The 23,021-nt window shown below is 42.2% G+C and overlaps 2 protein-coding genes across 3 annotated transcripts in view; one reads left to right on the top strand and one right to left on the bottom strand.

Annotated features, from left to right (window-relative positions):
- The window catches only part of EGLN1 (egl-9 family hypoxia inducible factor 1), a 29,715-nt gene extending 23,037 nt beyond the window's left edge, over window positions 1-6,678 (top strand). The window contains exons 4-5 of the mRNA XM_082215079.1: window positions 2,164-2,231; window positions 4,066-6,678. Coding sequence (XP_082071205.1) covers window positions 2,164-2,231; window positions 4,066-4,130 — 133 coding nt within the window. The 3' untranslated portion in view covers window positions 4,131-6,678. The remainder of the gene's footprint in view (window positions 1-2,163; window positions 2,232-4,065) is intronic.
- A 9,199-nt stretch (window positions 6,679-15,877) lies between these two features.
- SPRTN (SprT-like N-terminal domain) overlaps window positions 15,878-23,021 on the bottom strand; it is a 227,694-nt gene continuing 220,550 nt past the window's right edge. Inside the window, exons 1-5 of one of the 2 annotated variants that reach the window (XM_082215075.1) lie at window positions 22,435-22,812; window positions 21,362-21,461; window positions 20,350-20,478; window positions 18,139-18,397; window positions 15,878-17,891 (exon numbers count right to left, since the gene is read on the bottom strand). In XM_082215075.1, the coding sequence (XP_082071201.1) occupies window positions 17,176-17,891; window positions 18,139-18,397; window positions 20,350-20,478; window positions 21,362-21,461; window positions 22,435-22,703 (1,473 nt within the window). In that variant the 5' untranslated portion in view covers window positions 22,704-22,812 and the 3' untranslated portion in view covers window positions 15,878-17,175. Of the gene's footprint in view, window positions 17,892-18,138; window positions 18,398-20,349; window positions 20,479-21,361; window positions 21,564-22,434; window positions 22,813-23,021 lie in introns of those variants that run through there. The other variant, XM_082215076.1, reaches the window with a different exon arrangement.

The raw sequence follows: 23,021 nt of genomic DNA on the forward strand, positions 1-23,021 counted from the left end.
GGAATGCATTGAAAATCAATTAATGTGTTCCTATGGTCAAAAAAAGTCCAAACAAAGCCAAATTTGGTACAACAAGAGTTTATTAAGTGCTCTTTAAAGTCACACATACTGTAAAGAGCATTTCAAAATTCAAACCCAGATTTTTTTTTAAAAAACAGCAGAGTGGCCCGATGGTCACAGAAAAACATAAAAGTGCAGAAAAAAAACCACAAGCTTCCAGATTCTTGCAAACCCCTCCCCAACTGTTCCCCCAGCCACCCAGCACACAGAAATTCAAATCCAGAATTTTTTTAAAAAAACAGCAGAGTGGCCCAATGATCCCAGAAAATCATAAAAATGCAGAAAAAAACACACAAGCTTCCAGATTCTTGCAAACCCCTTCCCAACACCAAGTCCTTGAATTCCAAACACCCCAACCCAAAATCCAAAACCCCCCAAAAAAGTTTTAAAAGCTTAACTTGCCAAATGGCTGCAAAAGAAGTTTTGGAAAAGCTTCAAAAATCACCAAAGTCTTTAAAAACCTCAAAAAAGGCTACTATGTACACTGCGTTCTATGAGTTGCTCCTCGAAGTCAAGTCGCAACTGTATTAATGGTCTTAAGAAAAAGGAAGCAAACTTGCAAGACGTTTCCGTCTTGCGAAGCAAGCCCATAGGGAAATTCGTCTTGCGAAGCAGCTCAAAAACGGAAAACCCTTTCGTCTAGCGAGTTTTCCGTCTTGCGAGGCATTCGTCTTGCGGGGCACCACTGTACTGTACAAATGTTAAATTTATAAACCTTGTAATTAACATTCTGTTGAAGTGAAAGGGGGCAGTTCTTGGAAGTGTAGAGATGCAACTTAGTTTGATGTGTCTCCAAGGGAAAGAGCAGGTAGAGAAAGCGAAACCTCCAAGTTTCTTAGACTGTCCTTTCTGACCTAACCTGTCCTGAGCGTCTCTAAAGTGCTAGACCTATGCTCTTAGGGTTGCAGACTTCATTTCTTGCTTCCTACTGCTTCATATGTTGTGAAAATTTAAGGAGAGTTTGCTGGTATAAAATATATTAGAAGTTTATTCTTGTTGGTTTGTTTTTTAAGCAACAGCTTTGAGTTACAGTCTGATTCTAGGCATGCTTACTTGGAAGTCCCATTGAGTTCAGTAAAATTTAGTACTTGCTGGCAAGCAAGTTTGTATAGAATTGCAACCTTACCAAGTTATAAAACAAGGAAGCTGTCTAAAATCAAGGAACGTTGCTGGGGATCAAAAGCATTGGAATGCTGTTGCACTCTTGTCCTGCTTTTGGGCCTTTCATAGGCATCTGATTGGCCAGTGTGAACTCTGGCCCAGATGAACCTTTGCTCTGATTCAGCAGGGGCCCTGTTGTTTTCTTAAGAATGAATTTGCTTTTCATTGGAAGAAGACATCTGTTTAGTTGGGTAAAGTCTGAAGGACCATTTTTTTCCAATAAAGCTGGAGTTGGATGTTTCCTACTTATCAGTGCCACCAATATATTATTAGTGCTATTATTTACCTGCCCTTCTCCCTAAGGTCCCAGGGCAGGTTACAACACTTAAAAACACAATTCAAAGCAGTTTAAAGCAACTTAACAATCACAGAAATAAGGTGGGTCCTAAAAATACTAATCTGGTGTCAAAGGCCAGGGTAAAGAGGTGTGTCTTCAGCATTCACCACAAACTGTATAATTAATATGCCAGATGCACCTCTGTGGGGAAGGAGTTCCACCACTTAAGGGCTTCCACAGAGAATGCCCTCTGCTGGGCCAGAGCTTCTAAGGGTGGTGGAACAACCAATAGGTCCCTCTCTGCCAAGCTTAACACCCAATCTACAATGCAATGAGGCTTGCTTGTTTGGTAAAGATCCTTTCTCCTGTGGTTAATATGAATTGCCTGAGCCAGTGGTCTGCCAAGAATTGAGTTGTTTTGGAAATTAGAATTTTCAGCTCAAAGTAGTAAATTACAGATTGTATTAAGTTCTGCAAATTATTACGTTACATATACACAGAATAAGTTGACAGTATACACTGCTGTTTAGGTGGCTCAGGTTTACGGTTCTGTCATGTAATTGGAGGGATCTAAGAGAGTGTTAAAATGTGTTGTTTTTTAATATTAATAAATATTAACATTAATATTTAATGAAACACTATTTCATTCTTTTTATCTTTTAAAGGTACGCAATAACAGTGTGGTATTTTGATGCAGATGAAAGAGCCCGTGCTAAAGTAAAATACTTAACAGGTAATTGGTTTCCCTGTTTTTTATGTTTGTGTGCTCTCTAAAATCAGCTGTATATTAGTGTGCGTAGCTGTAAAAGTAACTGACAACAGCAGCTTCTGAGTACAGTTGTACCTCGTTTTGCGGCTGGGATCTGTTCCGGAGCCCCAGCCACTAGCAGAAAAGGACGCAGGGCAAAGTCCCGCACATGCACACAAAGCGGTTTGCACTTCTGCGCATGCCTGAAGCGCAATTTAGCACTTCTGCGCATGCGTGAGCGGCAAACCTGGAAGTAACCCATTCCGGTACTTTCAGGTTTTCTGGAATGGACGCTAGACAAGGCGGATGTTCGCGAAGGTATTACTGTACAGTGATCTTATAGCTGTAGTTAATAATGAACTTCAGTAAGACCTATACAGTGGTACCTAGGGTTACTTAATTCGTTCTGGAGGTCTGTTCTTAACCTGAAACTGTTCTTAACCTGAGGTACCACTTTAGCTAATGGGGCCTCCAGCTGCTGCCACCGCGCGATTTCTGATCTCATCCTGAAGCAAAGTTCTTAACCCGAGGTACTATTTCTGGGTTGGCGGAGTCTGTAACCTGAAGCATCTGTAACCTGGAGTGTCTGTAACCCGAGGTACCACTATCTTGAATGGAAAGAGCCTTAATTTCATCTTATTTCTTGCCCCACCCATAGTGGCTCAGAGCTAGCAACAAGTTTAAAAAGCCACACAGGGGAAAAATAACCAACTGAAACATTATGCAAACTGAAAAAACTATTTCAGTCCTGCTTAATCATAAGGTTAAGTCACCCCAACCAAGAAAGCTTCTAGAAAACATTATTAAAACATTTGATGCATTAGGTGAATGGATTTCCATGAATCTGCAGCAAACACTATTACTGTCTTTAAACATTCTTTTATTATTTGAATTTGATGCACAAATGATACAGTCTGAGGTGGTATTTAAGATTGTGTTGAATTAGAATTTAGAACAAATGAACTGAAGAACAGATCTGTTGGATTTTTGTCATGTAAAAATATGGAGAAAGGAAAGATGTATATATTTGACAAGCTTAATAGAGTGTTGCATTCTCCTAAATCAATTTGAGGGATGCGGGTGACGCTGAGGTCTAAACCACTGAGCCTAGGGCTTGCTGATCTGAAGGTTGGTGGTTCAAATCCCCGCGACGGGGTGAGCTCCCATTGCTTGGTCCCAGCTCCTGCCAACCTAGCAGTTCAAAAGCACGTCAAAGTGCAACTAGATAAATAGGTACTGCTCCGGCAGGAAGCTAAAAGGCGTTTCCATGCACTGCTCTGGTTTTGCCAGAAGCTGCTTAGTCATGCTGGTCACATGACCCGGAAAAACTGTCTGCGGACAAACGTCGGCTCCCTCGGCCAGTAAAGCAAGATGTGCGCCGCAACCCCAGAGTCGTTCGCAACTAGACTTTACTGTCAGGGGTCCTTTACTTTTACCTTCAGATCAATTTGACTAGCACCAGAAAGGTTGAGCATCCATTGGGGCAGATTTTGCCATACTTCCAGGAGCCTTGTAGTTTTGCTTTGGGTATACTGTTGTATACTTGTATACTTGTAGTTTTGCATTGGGTATACTGTGTGGTATGTGTATGTCTGTGTGTGAGAGGCAGGAAGGTATGTATGCGTGGGTGAGAGATGCACACATGTGTAGTTATGTATATGTGGAGTGTGTGAGTTAGGGAGATGGTGTGGCCTGTGTGTGTGTGTGTGTGTGTGCGCGCGCGCATGCACAAGAGAGTGTGGTTGGCCACCTTGCATATCTAACTTGTAATGGTATAGTATTTCTGTGTTTTTTTAATAACTCCCCCTTTGTCTTACAGGTGAAAAAGGTGTGGAGACTGAACTTAACAAGCCTCCTGATTCAAATGGGAAAGACCTTCTATAAAGCCTTTGATCTAGTAATTCCCTGTGCTATGTCCTGGTCCATCTCCCCCTCCCCACAACAGTCCTAGGCGCTGTCTATTAACTTTTGAATGTGAATAATGAGATAAAGGAAAATCAACGCCAAATCAACGTTTGGAATAAACAAATGAATTATGGGTTTCAGTGTTTCATCAAATGGATTTCTAATAGCTTATGCATTGTACTACATGATTGTGACTCTAGTCCTGTTAACTGCTTATGTGACGATAAGCATTGAGGAAAAAACAGCTTACACATGAAGTGCCCTACATAGAAGTTTTCCATCCTTCATATTTTGCCATTCAATCATCCAGTTCAATGCTATTTATCATCCCCCCTTTTTTAAAATGTGGTAAAAGTTTTGAATTTTAAATAATTTTTGTATAACCAGGTACAGCTGATCAACATCGAGCAAAGCAAACATTTTCCTCCAAAATGGCATTTAACTATTTTTGTAAATTTGCTGTTCACACTGTTCTCCTACCATGTAAAACCTAATTTAAATAAGAATTGCCAGTAACTGATGATCACTCTGTCTTTACACTTAAGTCTGAAAAGGAGCACTTTAATTCCCATTTAAGAACCCAATTGTTTTATTTTCATATCTTACACTAATTTGAATTTTTTTTTAAGATTGCTGCTGTATTGTGTTTGTGTTCTCTCTGAAACTTTTTTTTAAAAAAACTGAAACAGATGCCTATCTTGCTGTCAATTACTTCCTTAAATTTGTGGTTTTATATGTTGTATCCAGAGAGCAAGCTTTCTGTATCTGTGTCATTTGGGTTTTCTAAGTGACTGGCTAGCACTAAGTGGACTTGACGTTATCCGTACTGTCTTTTTCATGTTGAGAACTGTGGCTGCAGTTCCGCTGGGAACTTCATCTATGAGAGCCATTCGATGTGAATGAAAATCATTCAAGAACACAGCAGTACTCATGTGCAGCTCCTGCTTTTTCCAGTGGGGCTTGTGCAGATGAAGTGCCAGGTGAACTCTGCCCATAAGTATCAAATCCCTAGAAAATAAGGGCTTTCCTAGGCTTTTAGGTGTACCAACATCCTTTCTACTATTTTGATGGGAGATCTCAATCTTGACTTGTTTTCAAAAGCTTACTTTCTTCTCCTTTTTTGGTAAAGTCATGAAACTTCAGAGATTTTCCCCCAAAGCAGTAGTATCCTCATTTGCAGTTGGGTCCCTTGATCCCCTTATATACTATCAAGGGGTATATTTAATGCATTAAGACTGAAGTGCATCACTGCAGGCTTAATATGTAAATATTTTCCTACTGCTGAGAATTTTTCTCCCCAAAATAACATTGGCCTCTGATCAATACGAAAATGTTTTTGACAAGGAAAAACTAAATTACTTTTAAGTGAGGAAGCAATAGAGAATAAAATTAATTCAACCAGATATTTTGAAATTTTTTATTTTGAAGGGATTGGTTTGTGCTCAAAAGTAACCCCCTGGAGGGAAGCTTCTGAGTTCTAGCAGCCTTACAAACAGGAGCCTCCCCATTTAAAGGCTCCATATTTTATCCCTTGATTCCCTCACTTAACCAAAACAATGTGAGTGTACAGAAATATTTCTGTATGTACAACTTTGCCTATTTTAGCATCTGTATAGTTTGTACTTGTATTAGAGACCTTTTCTATGGAAAGCTCAGTAATTTTTATTAAAAAAAAGCTTACTATTCATGTAAAACATGAAAAAAAAGGATTACGTTTAGTGACAACTGACAAAAGGTGGGAAATTCAGTATTGTGATAGCATACTAAGGGAACATCTGGCAAAAAGTCTTTGGGGTTTTTTTTTGTTTTCCCCACCCCCTTTAAAACGATTAGCTGTCAAAATTTTTAACAGTTTGGTTTTTCTCTTAATCCTGGTAAATCCGAAGAAAACATGTCTACTGTAAGTGCCTCTGCAAGCCTGACCAAGGAGTGCAAATTTTCTCTATTGTCTGGTCTGCAGTGCAATGCACTGTTTTAGGCCTAAGAAACACCATTTCTAACTTTTAACTGCTTTTGTATTATGTTAAATGTGTTAGACATGGACAACATAATAAGCCTTTACATTTTTTGTTTGTTTGTCCCTCTATTCAAAGTATCAACATCTTACATTTGTGCTTGTTGGGAAGATTTAAAATGTGCTTAAATCTCTCAGTTGGTTATTTTACAAAAGGTCACCAAACTGGGTCTTCTAATGTCCATTTAGAAGCTGTTCATGTCAGTTAAATCTTCAGCCTTGGGCGTTACCAAGCAGGAACCTGTTTCAGACTATTTTTAAACTGTCTTATGGCCTGTATATGTGTTTAGTCCTGGTTAAAGATAAAGCTTCATAATGCTATTTTTATTTCATGACATTAGCCAGCTGTAAAACACAAGACTTTTATCTAGCAGGCAAAGAAATTCAGAATTAATTTGCAGATTTCCTATAAAGTCATGTAACTTTTGAAAAGCAGTGTTCATTACTGAAAGAGCTCTCAAGTTGCTTGTAAAGCTAATCTAATTAAAAGATGTATAAAGGTTCTTGAAACAATGTGGTGGTTATTTGTAATTATGTAATATTTTTAAAGCCTCCTACACAGCAACTAATTAGTAAACTGATATGGGGTGTGTCTGTCTGTTTTTAGCAGTCAGTGACATTGCAGCTGCAGTCAAGGGTCTCCTGTTAGTTTCATTTATAAACCCTGTTTTTAATTATCTAGCTGTGATTGTTTTTAAAGGAGAAGGGGGGGGGGGCAAGACTGTCAGTTGTAGCCTGGTACTAACTTGGCATTACCAATGCAAACATTTTATTTTCTGATCACGTGGAAAGGCTAGGTGTTTTTCCTTCTGAAAATAACCATCTTGAATTTTGGGTGTTTAGGTAAGCATTTAGAGCATGTCCATAGATTGAGTTTAGCGTGTCAGATGCATTGTTTCAAGACTTCAATCACTGTGGTACCACATTGCAGGAAACTTCTCCCTGTGCTAATGAGTTTTTGTCACACAGTATAAACTGTGCACGTTGCGTGGTTGCCTTCTCATGATTAGAAGCAAAGGAAAACATTTACTTGTCAGAAGATATTATGAGGACCTGCTTTTAACAGCTACCTGCTGTGCCTTCTCAGTGCTGTTTTCTGTGGGGTGATATGAACCACCCTTAAGTAAAACCTGGTTCTCTGACTCTTCTGCAATTATTATTTTTTTGTCCTTTACTGTATTTGGACACTCTTCATAACAATTTTTCTTGATGTTTATTTGCTAAAGCATCTCCCACTCATGTTGTTATTTTTTTATCATTTGGTAATCTCTATTGAAAATAAAACATCAGTAAGACATTATAAAAAACAGTCGCAAATTAAAACCTGAGTCTTCAAGCAGCTTTTCTTTCAGTAATAATAAATGCTTGGATACCAAGTGCCTTTTAAATGAGCAGAAGACACATACGCTCTCTCATGGAGGAGTGTCGGTTTCATCACCCAGCTGCACTGCATGCTGTTTCAAAGAATCTCCTATGTGTCAGGAACAGGGTTTTCAGGGGAATGTGAGGAGCTACAGTAATATAAAGAAAAGCCTTGTTGTGTGAATGCAGTACACAAGTTCTTTGAGCCTCTGTCTCAGTACAGCATAATCTGAAGAGCACTGCAGTTTTATATTTGAGTTCTCCAAGAACTAACAGGTAGATATGATCTGTCTGAACCAGGCAATGTGTTAGCCTTTATTATATCAGCCGGTTCTAGAATTTTCCTGTCCAAATGCCCATGCGCCACGGAAAGGGAAATGCCCAAATAACCCCATCTCACTAATCCCTTGTGACCTGGATACTTGAAGGAGCACCTCTCCCCTTATGTGGCAGCCCATGCTCTTAACATCTGTGGGAGAAGGCCCTACTGTTACCACTATCCTTAACCTCAGCACACCCCATAGTGATTTGTGGTAGGGCCTTCTTGATCGTGGCCCCCCAGTTGTATAATTCCCATATTTGGAGATACGTTCTCAGGATACCCTTATCTGTTCCTTGCAGCATATGAAGGTTAAAAAGATAGGACTGTTTCTATCTCACCCATTTATTCCTACTATCTACTTCCTCACACGCGTGCGCACACACCCACACCCCACCCTGTGTTTAGGCAATGTGTGTCTGCAGCTTTGGTCTTCCTCATGGCCTTTTTATCTTAACCACTCTCCCCTCCCAGCTCCATTGGTCTCTTGGGGATTAGCAAGCATATTGCTCTTCAAGGCCATCTTTCTTGTTTCAGCCTTGGAAAGGCTGTCGCCATGCCAGAGGGCTCTTTCCCTGTCTCCCAGGATCTTTGTAGCACAGTGTCATGTAGCAACCTGTACAGTAATTGTAGGCAAGAGATAGATTGCTGAATAACTTAAAGCAGACCAGCAAGGGTTTCTTTCTCCAAACTATGTAAACCAGGCATGGCCAAACTTGGTCCTCCAGATGTTTTGGGACCACAAATCCCATCATCCCTAGCTAACAGGACCAGTGGTCAGGGATGATGGCAATTGTAGTCCCAAAACAGTTTGGCCGTGCCTGATGTAAACAATAGCAACAACTGAAACCCTGATCTGTAATAACTCCAAGGTAGATTCTTTATACTTATACAAGTGGGAACGGCAACAAAATGTCGCAGCATGTCATGTTGGGGATTCCAGCCATTCTGCCCCCCTCCACTGGTTTCCCAATCAATCCATCAATCAGCATTCTGCCGCCATTGGCATGCTCAGTCCTCTTCGGACTGTTTTCGGAGTCCCTCCCCCGAAAAAAATATTCATTGAGCTTCTGCAAACCCCAGGGATTTCCCTAAGCAAAACGTAACACCAATCTCTTCTTCATAGGTGCTACAGTTTTGTGTACACTTAGCAGTGGCACTTGTAGCTGGAAAATAGGAAAGTGAGAACAGGGGCAGTTCAATACATGTTGGCACCTTAGGCAAACCACAAAATGGCGTCTCTCACCCTGCTGGGAAGATCTACATCAGGAACTGGGAGGGGAGTTGGATAAGGATCAAGATGGAGAACCAGGTAGGAAGAGGCCAATAAGGCTCCTATTCGCCAAGAGGCTGCTATGGAGGCAGCAAATGGGTTCAGAGGAGGTGGCAGATCCAGTCTCCAAGGAGCGGCTGCAGCTGTTGCTGGCACCACAACAACAACAGCGGGCAATGTGTTCCTTGGAGGTTGGTTCTGCTGCCCCAAGGCAGTCGCCTCACCTGCCTTATGGGCAGGCTGGCCCTGAGCAAGGAGTATGTTATGCAAGGCATTGAGAGAAAGGCTCATGGGTTGCAGAAGCTACTTGACTCTGCGTTCAGAACTCCTATTTTATCTTTGCCTCTCTCCCCAGATACTTTATGGGACCTGGTTCTGGTTTATAGGCCTTGGGAGTGTAGTCAAAACCAAAGTAGCCCCCATAAACCTGAAGCCTGCCTAGTGCTTATGGTGCTTATGTAACATTTGCATTCTTCCAAGAAGTCTGAGGCTGGCAGGGATAGGTTTCCCGGGTGTGGAAGATCACAGCACTTCAGTGATGGGAAAAAGCAGCGCTTGCCAAGTTTCTCCCTGCCTTTCAGCTATTGGAGGGAAAGTTGCTGTAGAATCTGAACACACCGTGCCAGTCTTACTATTCTGGCATGCAAATCAGCTTACCTTGGGGAAAATAAACTGGTTTCCGCATTTCCTGCTGATGCATTCAGGGAGAGCCTGAATCTACGAAAATAAAAACGCTTCCTTGTGAATGGATTTTCTAGAAAGGCCATGCCAACTGTCTCATTTGCCCAGGCCTGGTTCTGGAATGTTCTTAGTATGAGTTGCCCTGGGTCAGTTCCTGTTGTATTCATCATATCCTGTGGTGGGTAATTTTTCATTTTCATTTCCCTTCTTTCTGCTGATTAAAAAAAGAGAAAGAATATGGTGGGCGACAACAACTGAAAGGAGTTCTCACAGATCACGATCGCTCCTGGCCCACCTGACTCCCTGTTCTGTTAACTGTCACCACAGACCACCAAACCTATATCTTAAGGGAGGAGAAACCCCAAGCTGGCCAGGGAGACTGTCTTGCATATCCGCCTCCATAAAGCAGGTTTTTGGGCTGTCTAAGTTATGGGAATGAGGGGTCTTAGCCTAATAGAAGCAAAGGCCGAAGTAGTATCATAGAATTGTAGAGTTGGAAGGGACATCTCAAAAATCCTAAAGTCCTCAAATGATTCAAAATCAACAAAAGTATTCAAGTTTCTTCAACTATTTTGGCTTGGCATTAATGATGTCATCCTTCCAAGGGGCTCAGAGCAGCCCCCATACATGGATACTTCTTTCCCCAACCTCATCCTCATAATGACAACTTAATGGTGAAGATAAGGCTAAAATAGAGTGACTGGTTGGAAATCACCCAGTGAGTTTTGTGGTTGAGCATGGAAACTGAGAGTCTAGCTCAGGGGTCTGCAACCTTTAAGACAAAAAGAGCCACTTGGACCCGTTTCCGAAGAAAAAAAAACTGGGAGCTGCAAAACCATTACGACATTTAAAACAAATATAACACTGCATATATTGTTTCTTACCTAAATGTCCTATCTGAACGGGCGGGAAGGTGACGTCGGGACGGTGCGTGACTAACGCACGCACCGCCCCCATGCGACGTCACAGCCAGTACAGCACCCGCCACAGTGGGGAGTGTCGGGGCGTACAATGCACCTCCTCCCCTCACTAGTATCCGCCCTGGAGCCGCGGCAAAGGTGTAAAAGAGCCACATGCGGCTCCGGAGCCGCGGGTTGCAGACCCCTGGTCTAGCTAATAGTTAAACCAGACCTCTATCCCTCACCTAATGGAAGAGAATCATGTTGTGGTTACCTATTTTATTTTATTCCCTTCATCATACGTTTTCAGGGCAACAAATATGTCACATAATATCTTAACACAGACACTATAAAATGATACAATGATAAAAGACTGAACATCCACAGCAGTAAAAGGATGTGTAAAAAAAAAAAAGTGAATGGTTAAAAGGTCAATCCCTCCCCAAGGCTTGGGTTAATGAGATGCTTCTTCAAATGTTGATGAAAGAATAATCCTCCACTTCAGAGGAGAAGTCACTTCACAGGCAGGAAGTTACCACAGAAAAGGCTCTGCCCATAAACCACCACTACCACCCAAACCTTCCTGGGTAATGGAATTGCCAGCAAGTTCTTCTGGTTTGACACGCATAAGAGAGTTTTTGACATCTCCCTGCACAGGAAGCCAGAATCAAGGCTAGAGATCAAAAGCGCAAAACAGAATAATGAGAAGGAGCTTCCTGGCCGGGACTCCATGTAGGATGCTCCATACATGAGACACAAGCGTGAAGTGGTGCAACCTAATAGTAGCCATTCTGACAGATAGAATGGGATCTTAGAGACTCTTATAGACACCTTTTACTCTGAGAGTCATATCCAGTCAAGTAGCACAATGTACATATAATCTCATCTTGTTTTCACTGGGGATAACCAGTTTCGACTGCTTCCCAGATAACAAGGTGACTGAAGTATTGTAGAAATGTAGTGTTGGGAGGGACCACAAGGGTCATCCAGCCCAATCCCTTGCAATGCAGAACTCTTTCCCTCAACCTGGGGCTCGAACCCACAACCCCGAGATTAAGAGACTCATGCTTTTAATCAGTATCATCTCCATAATCTTTTCAGCCCTCACTCTCACAATCCTGTCCTTGCATATGTTGCATAAACTAAGGAAGGCTGCTTTATACCTGCATGATATATGAATACTGCTTTTCTGATTTCCTGGAGTTGCAATTCTGCATTCTGTCAAAATGGTGTTTTATCTCTCCTTCTTTCAATAACACACACACACACACAGAGAGAGAGAGAGAGAGAGACAGACAGACAGACAGACATATAGACATATACAGTATATGGATAGGTTTTATGCATTTTCATTTTAGTAATTTAATAGTTGCTTTGGTAATTTTTATCAGATCTTTGAAATATTTCTTATATAAATGGTGAATGGGAATTATATTGTGTAGTAACTCATTTTGGATGAGAGAACAGAATGTTCGACCAGATGGACCCTCGGCCTGATCCAGAGTCTCTCGTACTGTTTATTTCTACTTAAGAAAGTTGTCAGGTAGTTTTCCTCCCATTTGCACAGAAAAAAGAGCTCTGTTCCTGACAAATAAGATCTATTTCTGATAGCCAAGTCATCCTGAAACAAGTGCAGTATGTATGTTCATCTAAAACACCCCCAAAGGCTGAGAAGCTAGCTGTTTCAGTGCCTAGCAAATAGCTTGACTTTTGGAGGCTGTACAAGAGTCAGACAAGGACACTGTATTTTTTCTCCCAACAATCTGCATATTCAGATTAAAAACAAAACACACAGCTCAAGATATGGTGCCTGTTGAGACAGCTCTCCCAGGTGAGAGGGAATCAGTGTAGTCAAGGGAGCTTTTTATAGCCTAGGCGCAGGCAATTCCCTCCCTCTCTCAAGGGCCACCTTTCCTTGGAGGTCCCCCTGTCAGTGGTCACATGCTAGTTATGAGAATGACGACCCACTTTTATTTCTCCCTATCCATCTCTGTTCCTCCTTGCCCAGCAGGATGCCAGGACAGGGACAGATCACTCTTGCCTCAGGTCTGAATTAGGCCCAGGTTCACAGGCAGCCCACTCCTGATATATAGGAAGGAAACACGAACTTATGCAGTCACATGGGCTTCATGGGTACAGGGCAGTCTGAAGAACTCCCACACTGCCTCTTTGAGTAGTAGATGCGTCATGTTTAGATGCATCAGTTACTGGCTCAATACCTTGCTTTTAACGTTTTATTTCCTTGAATTTTCTAACCTACATGTTTCTGCATGTGCACATGTTCACACATTCAAAGTTTTGTATACAGTACTAATGGGAAATTCTCTTTTTGTAAAGTTCATTTTCAAATTTAAGCTCTGCCCTGGGTAGAGTACCATCTAGTGGCAGTTTAAGGAAGTCAGAAGTGTTGAGCAATGCTGCATAGCAGCAAAACTAGATAAATAATACTCTACCCTTGTTTCACTCTAGCCCTACTAAAACAGCAACATGTAAGGTTTGGAGAGTGGAGATTTCCCATTAGCAAATGCCTTTTTATAAAAGACGTGTTTATTAGAAGAGGAGTTTAGATTTTATATCCCACTTTATCACTACCCGAAGGAGTCTCAAAGCGGCTAACATTCTCCTTTCCCTTCCTCCCCCACAACAAACACTCTGTGAGGTGAGTGGGGCTGAGAGACTTCAAAGGAGTGTGTGACTAGCCCAAGGTCACCCAGCAGCTGCATGTGGAGCGGAGATGCGAACCCAGTTCCCCAGATTACGAGCCTATCACTCTTAACCCCTACACCATTAATCTCTTATGATTAATTTGCTTACTGGACTGTTAGGAGGCCTACTGTCAGGCAAAAAGGTGGCATATATTGTAAAGAAATAAAAGAATTCTCCTTTTTCTTGAGTGCTTCTTTCATTACCTGTTCTGGGAGACTAGACATTCCTGTACCGCATCCCCACAGTATGGTCCTGAACACACAACAGGGTATCTTCCTCAATCCCACTTTTGTAAAAGCAAATTTTCCAGCCAGTCATTGGCTTAAAAAAGAGAGAAAGAACACACCACACTGCCTCCAGGTATTGCCTATTCTTGATAAGGTTTACCAATTTAGTAGGAGGTATCAGGCATTGTGCTCACACTTTCTTACTTCTGTGTAACTATTGTCCCTCCAGAGTTCCATGCTTCCTAACTCTCCTTAACCATTCATTAGACCAGAGCTTTCCAAACTGTGTGTCGCAACACATTAGTGTGTTGGCTGCAGTGTGTAGGTCTGCCATATGAACGGTCCCAAAGCTCCTACCTAGGCTGGAGAGGGGTTTACAGTGGTAGCTCGCAAGACGAATACCTCGCAAGACGAAAAACTTGCAAGACGAAAGAGTTTTTCATTTTTTCAGTTGCTTCGCAAGACGAATTTCCCTATGGGCTTGCTTCGCAAGACGAAAAACGAAAACGTCTTGCAAGTTTGTTTCTTTTTTCTTAAAACTGTTAATACCCAGGGTGACTTCAAGGAGCAACTCATAGCACGCGGTGTGGTAGCCTTTTTTGAGGTTTTTGAAGACTTTGGTGATTTTGAAGGCTTCGGGAAACCGTGCTTCGCAAGACGAAAAATTCGCAAGACGAAAAAACTTGCAGAACGAATTAATTTCGTCTTGTGAGGCACCACTGTATTAACCTCTGGTTTGCTAGTAAAACTGAATTACTGTGTCGTGAAATGATGCACATCTAAAAAGCATGTCACCAACATGAAAAGTTTGGAAACCTCTGCATTAGACAAACCACTTTTTTTAAAAAAATGTGCAAGCAGCCTAGATATTGCAAGGATTAGAACTGGAGATGCTAGCCTTTAGATCCATTGTTGCCATGTTCGCAACCGCTGGATTAGTGCTTTTAATCAGAGAATTGTGGATTTCTATAGCTCAGTCTGAATGCACAAAATTGCACAGTACTCACTAAAATCTCGTGACAAGTCTCATATGCTCTCAGACTACAAATCTTGAGTGTTTCTTGCATAACTTGTTAAACAAGAAGTGCCTGCTTTAAGTTCTGCTTAATATTTTGATTTGCACAGTCAGTATCGCGAAGGATAGCCACAGAACAGTACTTTTAAAGATAGTTGCCTATTTGGCATGTGGGATAAATGAAGGGTGAACCCTCCTCTATTGCTCTTAATTATATATTAACAGATGTTTTGGTAAAAAAACCACACAACTAGTTGCAACCATCACCCATGTTTAGTTTACTATAAAGTGCACAAAAATTAAACTTGCATTTGCTACCGCTTGCATTCCTTGAGAAGGACAGGTTTTTGCTATGCTCCACAATTAAGTAACTGGAACACAGGAACCCTAACAGGACATAGCAATTTTAAATGAGGTCTTTTGGAGTATTTCCCTCAAAACTTGGAGATTGCACTGTTTTTTGTTTTTTTTTAATTGCCCTGATAATAGTACAAGGCTTCTCAAATGTAAAGCGCTGATTAGTTCAGTGAGGGAAATCCTTTACTAACTTTTGGTTAGTACTGGGTCTGATGACTTGAAGACACTCAGGCAACATATCCCCTAAAAGTGGGGCCAAGACCACAGATCCTCACCCGCTCACTGGCAGTAGCTGCTGGACCTTCTCCTCTCCTCAGCTGTCACTCACCTATCCAGGAGCCATTTCATCAATGTATTCGCTGCTGCTTCTCCTCATTGTTGAAGGCCACTTCTCAGTCTCTTGGGCAATGACAAGAGGCATAACAGAACAGCCTGGTGAAATAACTGCTGGCTGAGCAGCAATAAGATGGTAGCTGCTGCTCCTTCTCCTCCTTGCCACTAGTACTCAGTTTCAGGAGCTCCAGTCAGTGGCGGGGTATTTGCAGGCACATGGACAGATGCTTCACTATGCTGATCACTGAGATCAGATGTCTCTTGTTACTTTACTGATTAAGAAAAAGTCTATCACAGAACATCACATCAAATCACTGAAACAGTGTGGTCTACATCTGCAGGTTACTTGTTACCAGTTGAATATATAGTCTGAATCACCACAATAACAATGTGGTGTTAATTCTCTTTAAACACAGTGAAAATAATACATTAAACTATACTGAATTCCGTTAACCTGCACTGAATTTTCCAGCACCTTTAGAATTGGCAGATTTTGGAATTTCTAGCCCACTTTTATAGAACAGAACCCTGAATTTCAAGTGCTGTTTCTGAAAAGTTATTTTTATTTAAAATTTATCAGTTGGCTGTCAAATGCTCAACACAAGATACAACGTAATTGAAAGCTTCATTTACAGGCACACGTGTACCTAATAGATGAAAAGGAGACCTCCTGGCTTGTGAAAAGAGATATCTGACCAAATTCAACCATTGGGGGGTAAAAATGGAACATCCTAATTGTCAACAAGCAATCATGTTGACACTTGGGGCTCAGAAATGAACATAACCAGAATGGCATGAAGCAGAGGGATAATACATCCCAGATCTCTATCAACATTAGAACAGGCCATTTTTCCTGCTGAATGTATAAATTATTAGAACAAAACAGAACTCTAGGAAGTGGAGGTTTTTGAACAGCAAACTGCTCTTCTATATCACTTAAAAAGTGAGACTTGTGAGATCTCAATCTGATTCCAGAATTAGATGTATCTCATCTGTTTCAGACAGCCTGAGGATATAAACCATTATGTCACATATGGCTCCTCTAATATATGAAGGTATTTGTCCTATTTCATCTATCCCATCTTCTCTCACAAAACATTTCCCATAATCTTCAGACACATTAGCAGCATTGGGCCAATGAACAGTTTTAGGGACAGTGTCACAATCTGGAGACTTAACCCTCCCTCCTAGAACATTTTAAAGCTCTGTGAAAACTTCTCATGAGTGCAGCTTTAACCATCTCTATTTATTATAATAAAATGTGTTGCTTCCAGGAAATTAAGTCTGATTCAAATGTAAGCAAAGGTGGAAGTATATGAATTCACACACATTTTGTATTCTGTTGATATTAAATGGCTCAAAAACAGTAATCTGCAAAACAGGCTTGAAAGTAGTTTTTGAGATAAAACAAACAGGTATTCTGAACGAGTGAATAGGCTTTTAAAAATAAGTCAGTTAAAAACCATGCATGTTTCTTTCTTTAGAACAGGCATAGGCAAACTTGGCCCTCCAGATGTTTTTGGGACTACAACTCCCATCATCCCTAGCTAACAGGACCAGTGGTCAGGGATGATGGGAGCTGTAGTCCCAAAACATCTGGAGGGCTGAGTTTGCCTATGCCTGCTTTAGAACAGAATTTGTTTCTCTCATGGCTATAAATGTGTGCTGAAAGTTGGTGGCATTACTAGCACTATTCCAAGCTGAAGAAAACTTCCTTCACATAGAAGAGGATGTCATAAGTCCCCTCCCCACTCCCACCAAAATATGGAAGACAATAAATACACATGAAACACCCAAGATTGATAACCCCTGAGCACAGCACCGTCTTAATGTCAGAATCATGTTAAGGTATCTTGGAGACAGGAATCTAGATGTTCATTAATTTTAGCTTCCAAAACTTTAGAACTGCAGACAGGGCAGGAAACATTTCTGTTCTCATCACTGGCAGAAGTAGCTGGCTTTTCTGAAGCTATTGGTTCATGCTTTCTCTTCAAAGAAGGGCTGGTCAACTCTGGATCTGTTTTTTGTATAAAGTATTTTTCAAAGGCAGCAGTGTCTTCCATTTTTGCCCGTTTTGTTGGTCCACCACTGGGTGTGCTGCTATTTCTATGAGATGAACTATGGGGTTTTGGAGTTGAAGTAGATGGTCCAGAAATGCTTTTTACTGGTGTCGTCTTCGAGGGTAAGTCCCATGTAACATTTATAGGGCTTGACTTTGATCTTCCTCCATTAAAAGAAACATGTTTAATGGGTGAGCCATTAACATTAGTGTACGCTTTTTTGTTAGCAACTGATATTTTAGGGCGTGTAACATAGGGAGCAAAGCTATTCTTATCACCTTCAGAAGGAAATGGTGAGGATATGCTTGCATTTTGAGGATTCGATCTTATCAAACCAGAAGGTGAATGATGTTGCGAACTGAGCAGCAATCTGTTCTTATCATTGCTTGGACTTGTGGTCCTCTCTGATGGTGACAGAGTGCTTTTTCCTCCAAGGATATATCCTTTTCCACTAAAAGGAATTAGGTTCTGCATATTGCCTCTGTTAGCGTTTCCTGCAAATACGTCAGAAATACACAGAATAATCACATATTTGGAAAACATTCACCAGCAGTACTCTATTACATCCCTAGGAGCGATCATTCATCAGAAAAATCTTTTTCCCCGCTTAACATTTTTAGTTATGTACTCTTCGGTTTATGCTATAAACCACCCTGAAATATTAACTGATGAAAAACAGTTATGATGCTGGTAATAACATCATCATCCTCTGCTGGTAATAACTAAATGATATTCAAGTACCTTTGCCATCAGCTAGGAATTTTGATTGTGGGACCTTCTCTTTGCCTTTCTTGGTGTAGTTCTCTGGCTCCTTGACCTTGGTATATGTACCGCCACACGTCTGTTGGTGCTCAGTCCACCAGAAGTCATTTGCAGATGGTGCTCTATTCATTGCACGCTTCACATAGCCAAAATATGGCTTTTTATTTTGACATGGACCATTGCATCGCCACCAGTGCTGGCGATAGGAATCCACTTCATCATGAAACTCATGATAGATCTAAACATAACCAACAAGTTTTTCTTAATGCAGAACATTCATTTCCATTTTGCGGTGACACCAGATTAGCTCACAGCCCACCGTGAAGATTGATGGAATCAGGCCAACCAGGGCTTCCCAAGTCACTACAGGCAAGAGTTCCACATGGATATTGGAGCTGGCCCCAAACACAGAAGAAAATCAAACGGTATCTACTAACACCAGAATTCTGTGGTCTGTTTCAAATATCAAGGCCAAACCATGGTTTGGCAACTGGAGGTATTCAGGGGCTTGTATGTTCAGTTCTACAGAGACACATGCTCATTTCCTGTCTTGCGATATTCAGAGTTTGCTGTAATGTCTGAAGCAGTCGAACGATGGTTATTGTTAACAACATTTGCATCCAAATTAGAATCTTAAACCCATTCCAAACCATAGTTTTTTTATTTTTACAGTGGTGCCCTGCAAGACGAATGCCTCGCAAGACAGAAAACCCGCTAGACGAAAGGGTTTTCCGTTTTGGAGGTGCCTCGCAAAACGAATTTCCTATGGGCTTGCTTTGCAAGACGAAAATGTCTTGCGAGTTCCTGCGGGGTTTTTTTCCTTTCCCCCCCTTTTCCCCAAGCTGCTAAGCCGCTTATCAGCTGATCCGCTAAGCCTGCTAATCCGCTTATCAGCTGATCCGCTAAGCCCGCTAAGCCGCTAATAGCACTAATCCGCTAATGGGCTTGCTTCGCAAGACGAAAAAACCGCAAGACGAAGAGACTCGCGGAATGGATTCTTTTCGTCTTGCGAGGCACCACTGTATTTGAAAGTTATGATTAACAATAACCACAATTTTCCCAACTCACACATCACACCATGGAGGCCTTCCAAAACCGGGTGCCCTCCAAATGTTTCAGACTACATATCTCACTAATCCCAGCCAGACGTACTAAGTAGTGTTGTCCAAAACATTTGGAGGGCACCAGGTTGGGGAAGGCTGCTGTGGTAAATGATTCATGGGGCTTAGTAAGGGGGGGGCAGTTAAAAAAATGTTTCTGTTTTGGATTTGATATATTTAATAAGGCTTGTTTGCCTGAGGGTAAGTAAAAATCTCACCCTTGGCTACTTTTGTCAGGGGAATTGGAACGTGGAGAAAGCTGGGGTAGTTAGGGGGAGAAGAGACGGAATGGTGGGCTACTGAGGAAAAAATACATGTCCTAGCTCCTAGCTTTCATATCTCAGTTTCTAACACTGTTTGGGAGTGGCTGTGGAGGACAGAATGGCTGTAAGGTGCAAGGAGTCTCTGGCAGCCTGCAATGCCAGGGGAGCAGCAAGAGAGCACTGCCTCACAGGGAAACCCAAGCAACACCACAGCACCATAAGGGACTTAACTGGGGAAGAGGGCAGCAGTGTTGATTTTTATTGTACAAGAAAGGGCACAGTCTCGGAAGGGTATTGTACGCTGGAGAAAACATATTCTCTCATTTATAATAAAAGTCGCTTTAGCCAAGATGTTCAGGGCGGCTTCCAAACGCCTTTCCCAGAGTGCAACTCTGGAGTGTGGCCTTCCGCCTGTGACACTGCACTTTAGTTACAACAAAGCAGGAAGTGGGAGAAGGGATCACCATTCCTTAGTGACACAGAAGGAGAGGGCCTGGAGAATGCTCCTGACAGCTAAACCATGATATGGCTGCAATGTCTGGACCAAGCCAGAGTACACACCAGAGATTCTCTATGCTAATTCAAGTTTTCTGGATTATGGCCAAAAAGTGCAGTTAACACCTTATCAAAATCAGAAGAAATCTGGTGATTAGCTTGATATATTTGATTTTACATTGCAAAACTTACCGATGTCAAAGTAACCACTGACTCTAGTGCGCTTGTTTGTCGCAGTATTTTTTAAATCTAAACATTTAAAAGATTCATTTTATATTCCAAAATCAGTTTTACAAATCTACAAACTAGTGTTTGTTACACAGAATGCTTACTGTAATATTGGCTCCAGTTAGGCGGTTTATCCGATGCATGTGTTTGCAAAATTCCGGGCCATGGGATTCATGATCTTTGTCATTATTAGTGACAAATAACAAGGCATGAATCATTTCATGTAACAGGGTCTGAAATTAAAATTATTACACGATTACTTAAATTGCTATGTCCTAACATAAAACATTTGATTGCTTACTGTTAAGTTGGCTATGATAAGAAATGGTAGTTAATTAAAAAATAAACCTTAAAATCTTCTTGCTTCCAGTTTTCCATTCTCTGGGATAAGTCAGACATGACCCCAGCTTCATAAAACCATAATTTGGGACACAGACATTTGAAGAGCTGTTTCCTCCCACACCAATACTTCCATGTGTTAAGATCAGCAGCTGACTGATGCCTCCCTGGCTGTTACAGTATGCATCTGAGGGCCACCGGTTATGCAGCAAAGAGGGATTATTCTGTCCTGGCAGTCCAACTCTGGAATACTCTCCCCCTTGAAACACAGAACAGTTTTGGGGAACAGCTGAAAACACACCTATTCCACCAGACCTTTCAGGGGAGAGGGTGGACCACATAGTTAGATTTTGATTGACTGCTGTGATTTTATCTTTTGGTGTGATTTTATCTGTTCCTTTTATTTTTAGGCTTCTAATTGTATCGGTTGATTTTAATTTATATTACTGCACCCTATGCTGGTATCACATAGAAATATTTTGTGAGAAATAAACACAATATTTCAAGGAGACATTCACATTATAAGTGGAAATAATGGGTAAAAAATACCACTAAAGGACATGAGGATGGAGAAGTCTCTGCAAGCAGCAAGGAGCTGCTTGCTTCTCCTGTCTTTGCAGAAGTAGCTGCAATATAAGATAGCTATTTACAGCACTGGTAAACATGTTCCCCCCCCAAAAAAAAAACCTACAAGATACATTTGACTTTGGGAATGTACATATCAGCTGCAAGAAATGCACATGTTTGGGTTCATATCTATATACAAAACAGGAATACCTCTACAAGATCCTTTCTTGGTCGCAACTTCAAAAGTGGTTCACTGAGCCGGATGGAGCACATTCCACCACGGCCTTCATAGCAGCAAACTCCAGCACACCTAGAAATACAAATAAAAAAGGCAAATTGTTTACTGAGACACAAACAATACTTGCTAAGCATTAGGTACTTTTATTAAACATTAGGTGCCCACTGCTAGTGGCTGGACTAGACCTCCCTGAGAGGTAAGAAAGCAGGCACTTTCTCCAATTCTGTTACAATTCAGGTTAGAATATTTAGTTTACAAATAATGTCATCACACTGCAGCAAGTATGCTAGGAAACACAAGAAGTTATTGGTTTTTTAATTTGTGATACCATGCACTGCAGGAAACCTGCAGCCCTCCACATATTGTTGGATTCCAGTTTCATTCAGCATGGAGTATTGTCAGGATACAGCAATATCTGGGGGGTCACAACTCGCCCTCTCCTTTAAGAACTGCATCTCTCACAAAGGTCAGATAAAAGACAGAATACAACATGCTCCTCAGGTTGTAAACAAGCACCAGGAGCCCACGCACAGTATACAAATACAGTGGTACCTCAGGTTACATACGCTTCAGGTTACAGACTCTGCTAACCCAGAAATAGTGCTTCAGGTTAAGAACTTTGCTTCAGGATAAGAACAGAAATCGGGCTCTGGCGGCGCGGCAGCAGCTGGAGGCCCCATTAGCTAAAGTGGTGCTTCAGGTTAATAACAGTTTCAGGTTAAGTACGGACCTCCGGAACGAATTAAGTACTTAACCTGAGCTACCACTCTACAGAGAAGCTGTTTTCTGACTGTGTGCTTGTGAATACAAGGCTCATGCCACCTGGAACAAGACCAAAACTAGATCAAAGTCTCTTGAGTCAAAATGAGAGTACCCCTAAACATTTTTAGCAAACAAAAAACCACTATTATTATCATGATTTTTTAATCATTTGTTACCCGCTCTCCCCCCCCCCCCAGGTCCCAGAGCGAGTAACAGCCTTAAGGGCAACATTCAGGGCGACTCAGAGCCGCCTCTGCCTCGTCCCGCAGCGCCTTCCCCGTACAGCGTCATGCGCGGGCTCCACTTCACTTCCACGGCTGCCAGGCGGCCCCAGAAGAGCGTCTCGTTGAACTGCAGGAAGAGGCCTCGCACGTCGGGGCTCGGGTCCAGCAGCTCCCAGGCGCTGTCCACGACGGAGAGGGGCCGTGCCGGGGAACCGGGCGAGGCGGCAGGGGAGGCGGCGGCAACCACCGCCTTGGCTCCCTGAGCTTCCCCGTCCTCTGCCTCCCACTCCGCCTGCAGCCGGAGGGCCAGCAAGAAGTCGCCGTCCATCTCGCCCAGGCAGGATGCCAGCCAGCCGCCGGTCGCGAAGTCTTCAAACTCGGGCGCATGCGCCAAACAACTTGCCCTAGGAGGAGTACAGAAGCGCGCCTCCCTTTCCTTCCAACCCTCCACCCATCCCCATCCACTCAGGTTTCGTTACGCGCTTGCGCGGGGCCCCGCTAAGCCCGGAAGCGCCTCTCCGTGTGTAACTCTACTCGCTGGGTCTGGTTCGCCGTTGCGCCAGCCGCTCCACGCCCTCTCTCTTCCGTCGCGCTTGCGAGGTCGTCAGCGTCCGGCGCAGGCGCTCTGGCGGCTTGGCGTTTGTCG

Source organism: Podarcis vaucheri, assembly GCF_965113315.1.
Source record: "Podarcis vaucheri genome assembly, chromosome: 3".
Classification (NCBI taxonomy): domain Eukaryota; kingdom Metazoa; phylum Chordata; class Lepidosauria; order Squamata; family Lacertidae; genus Podarcis; species Podarcis vaucheri.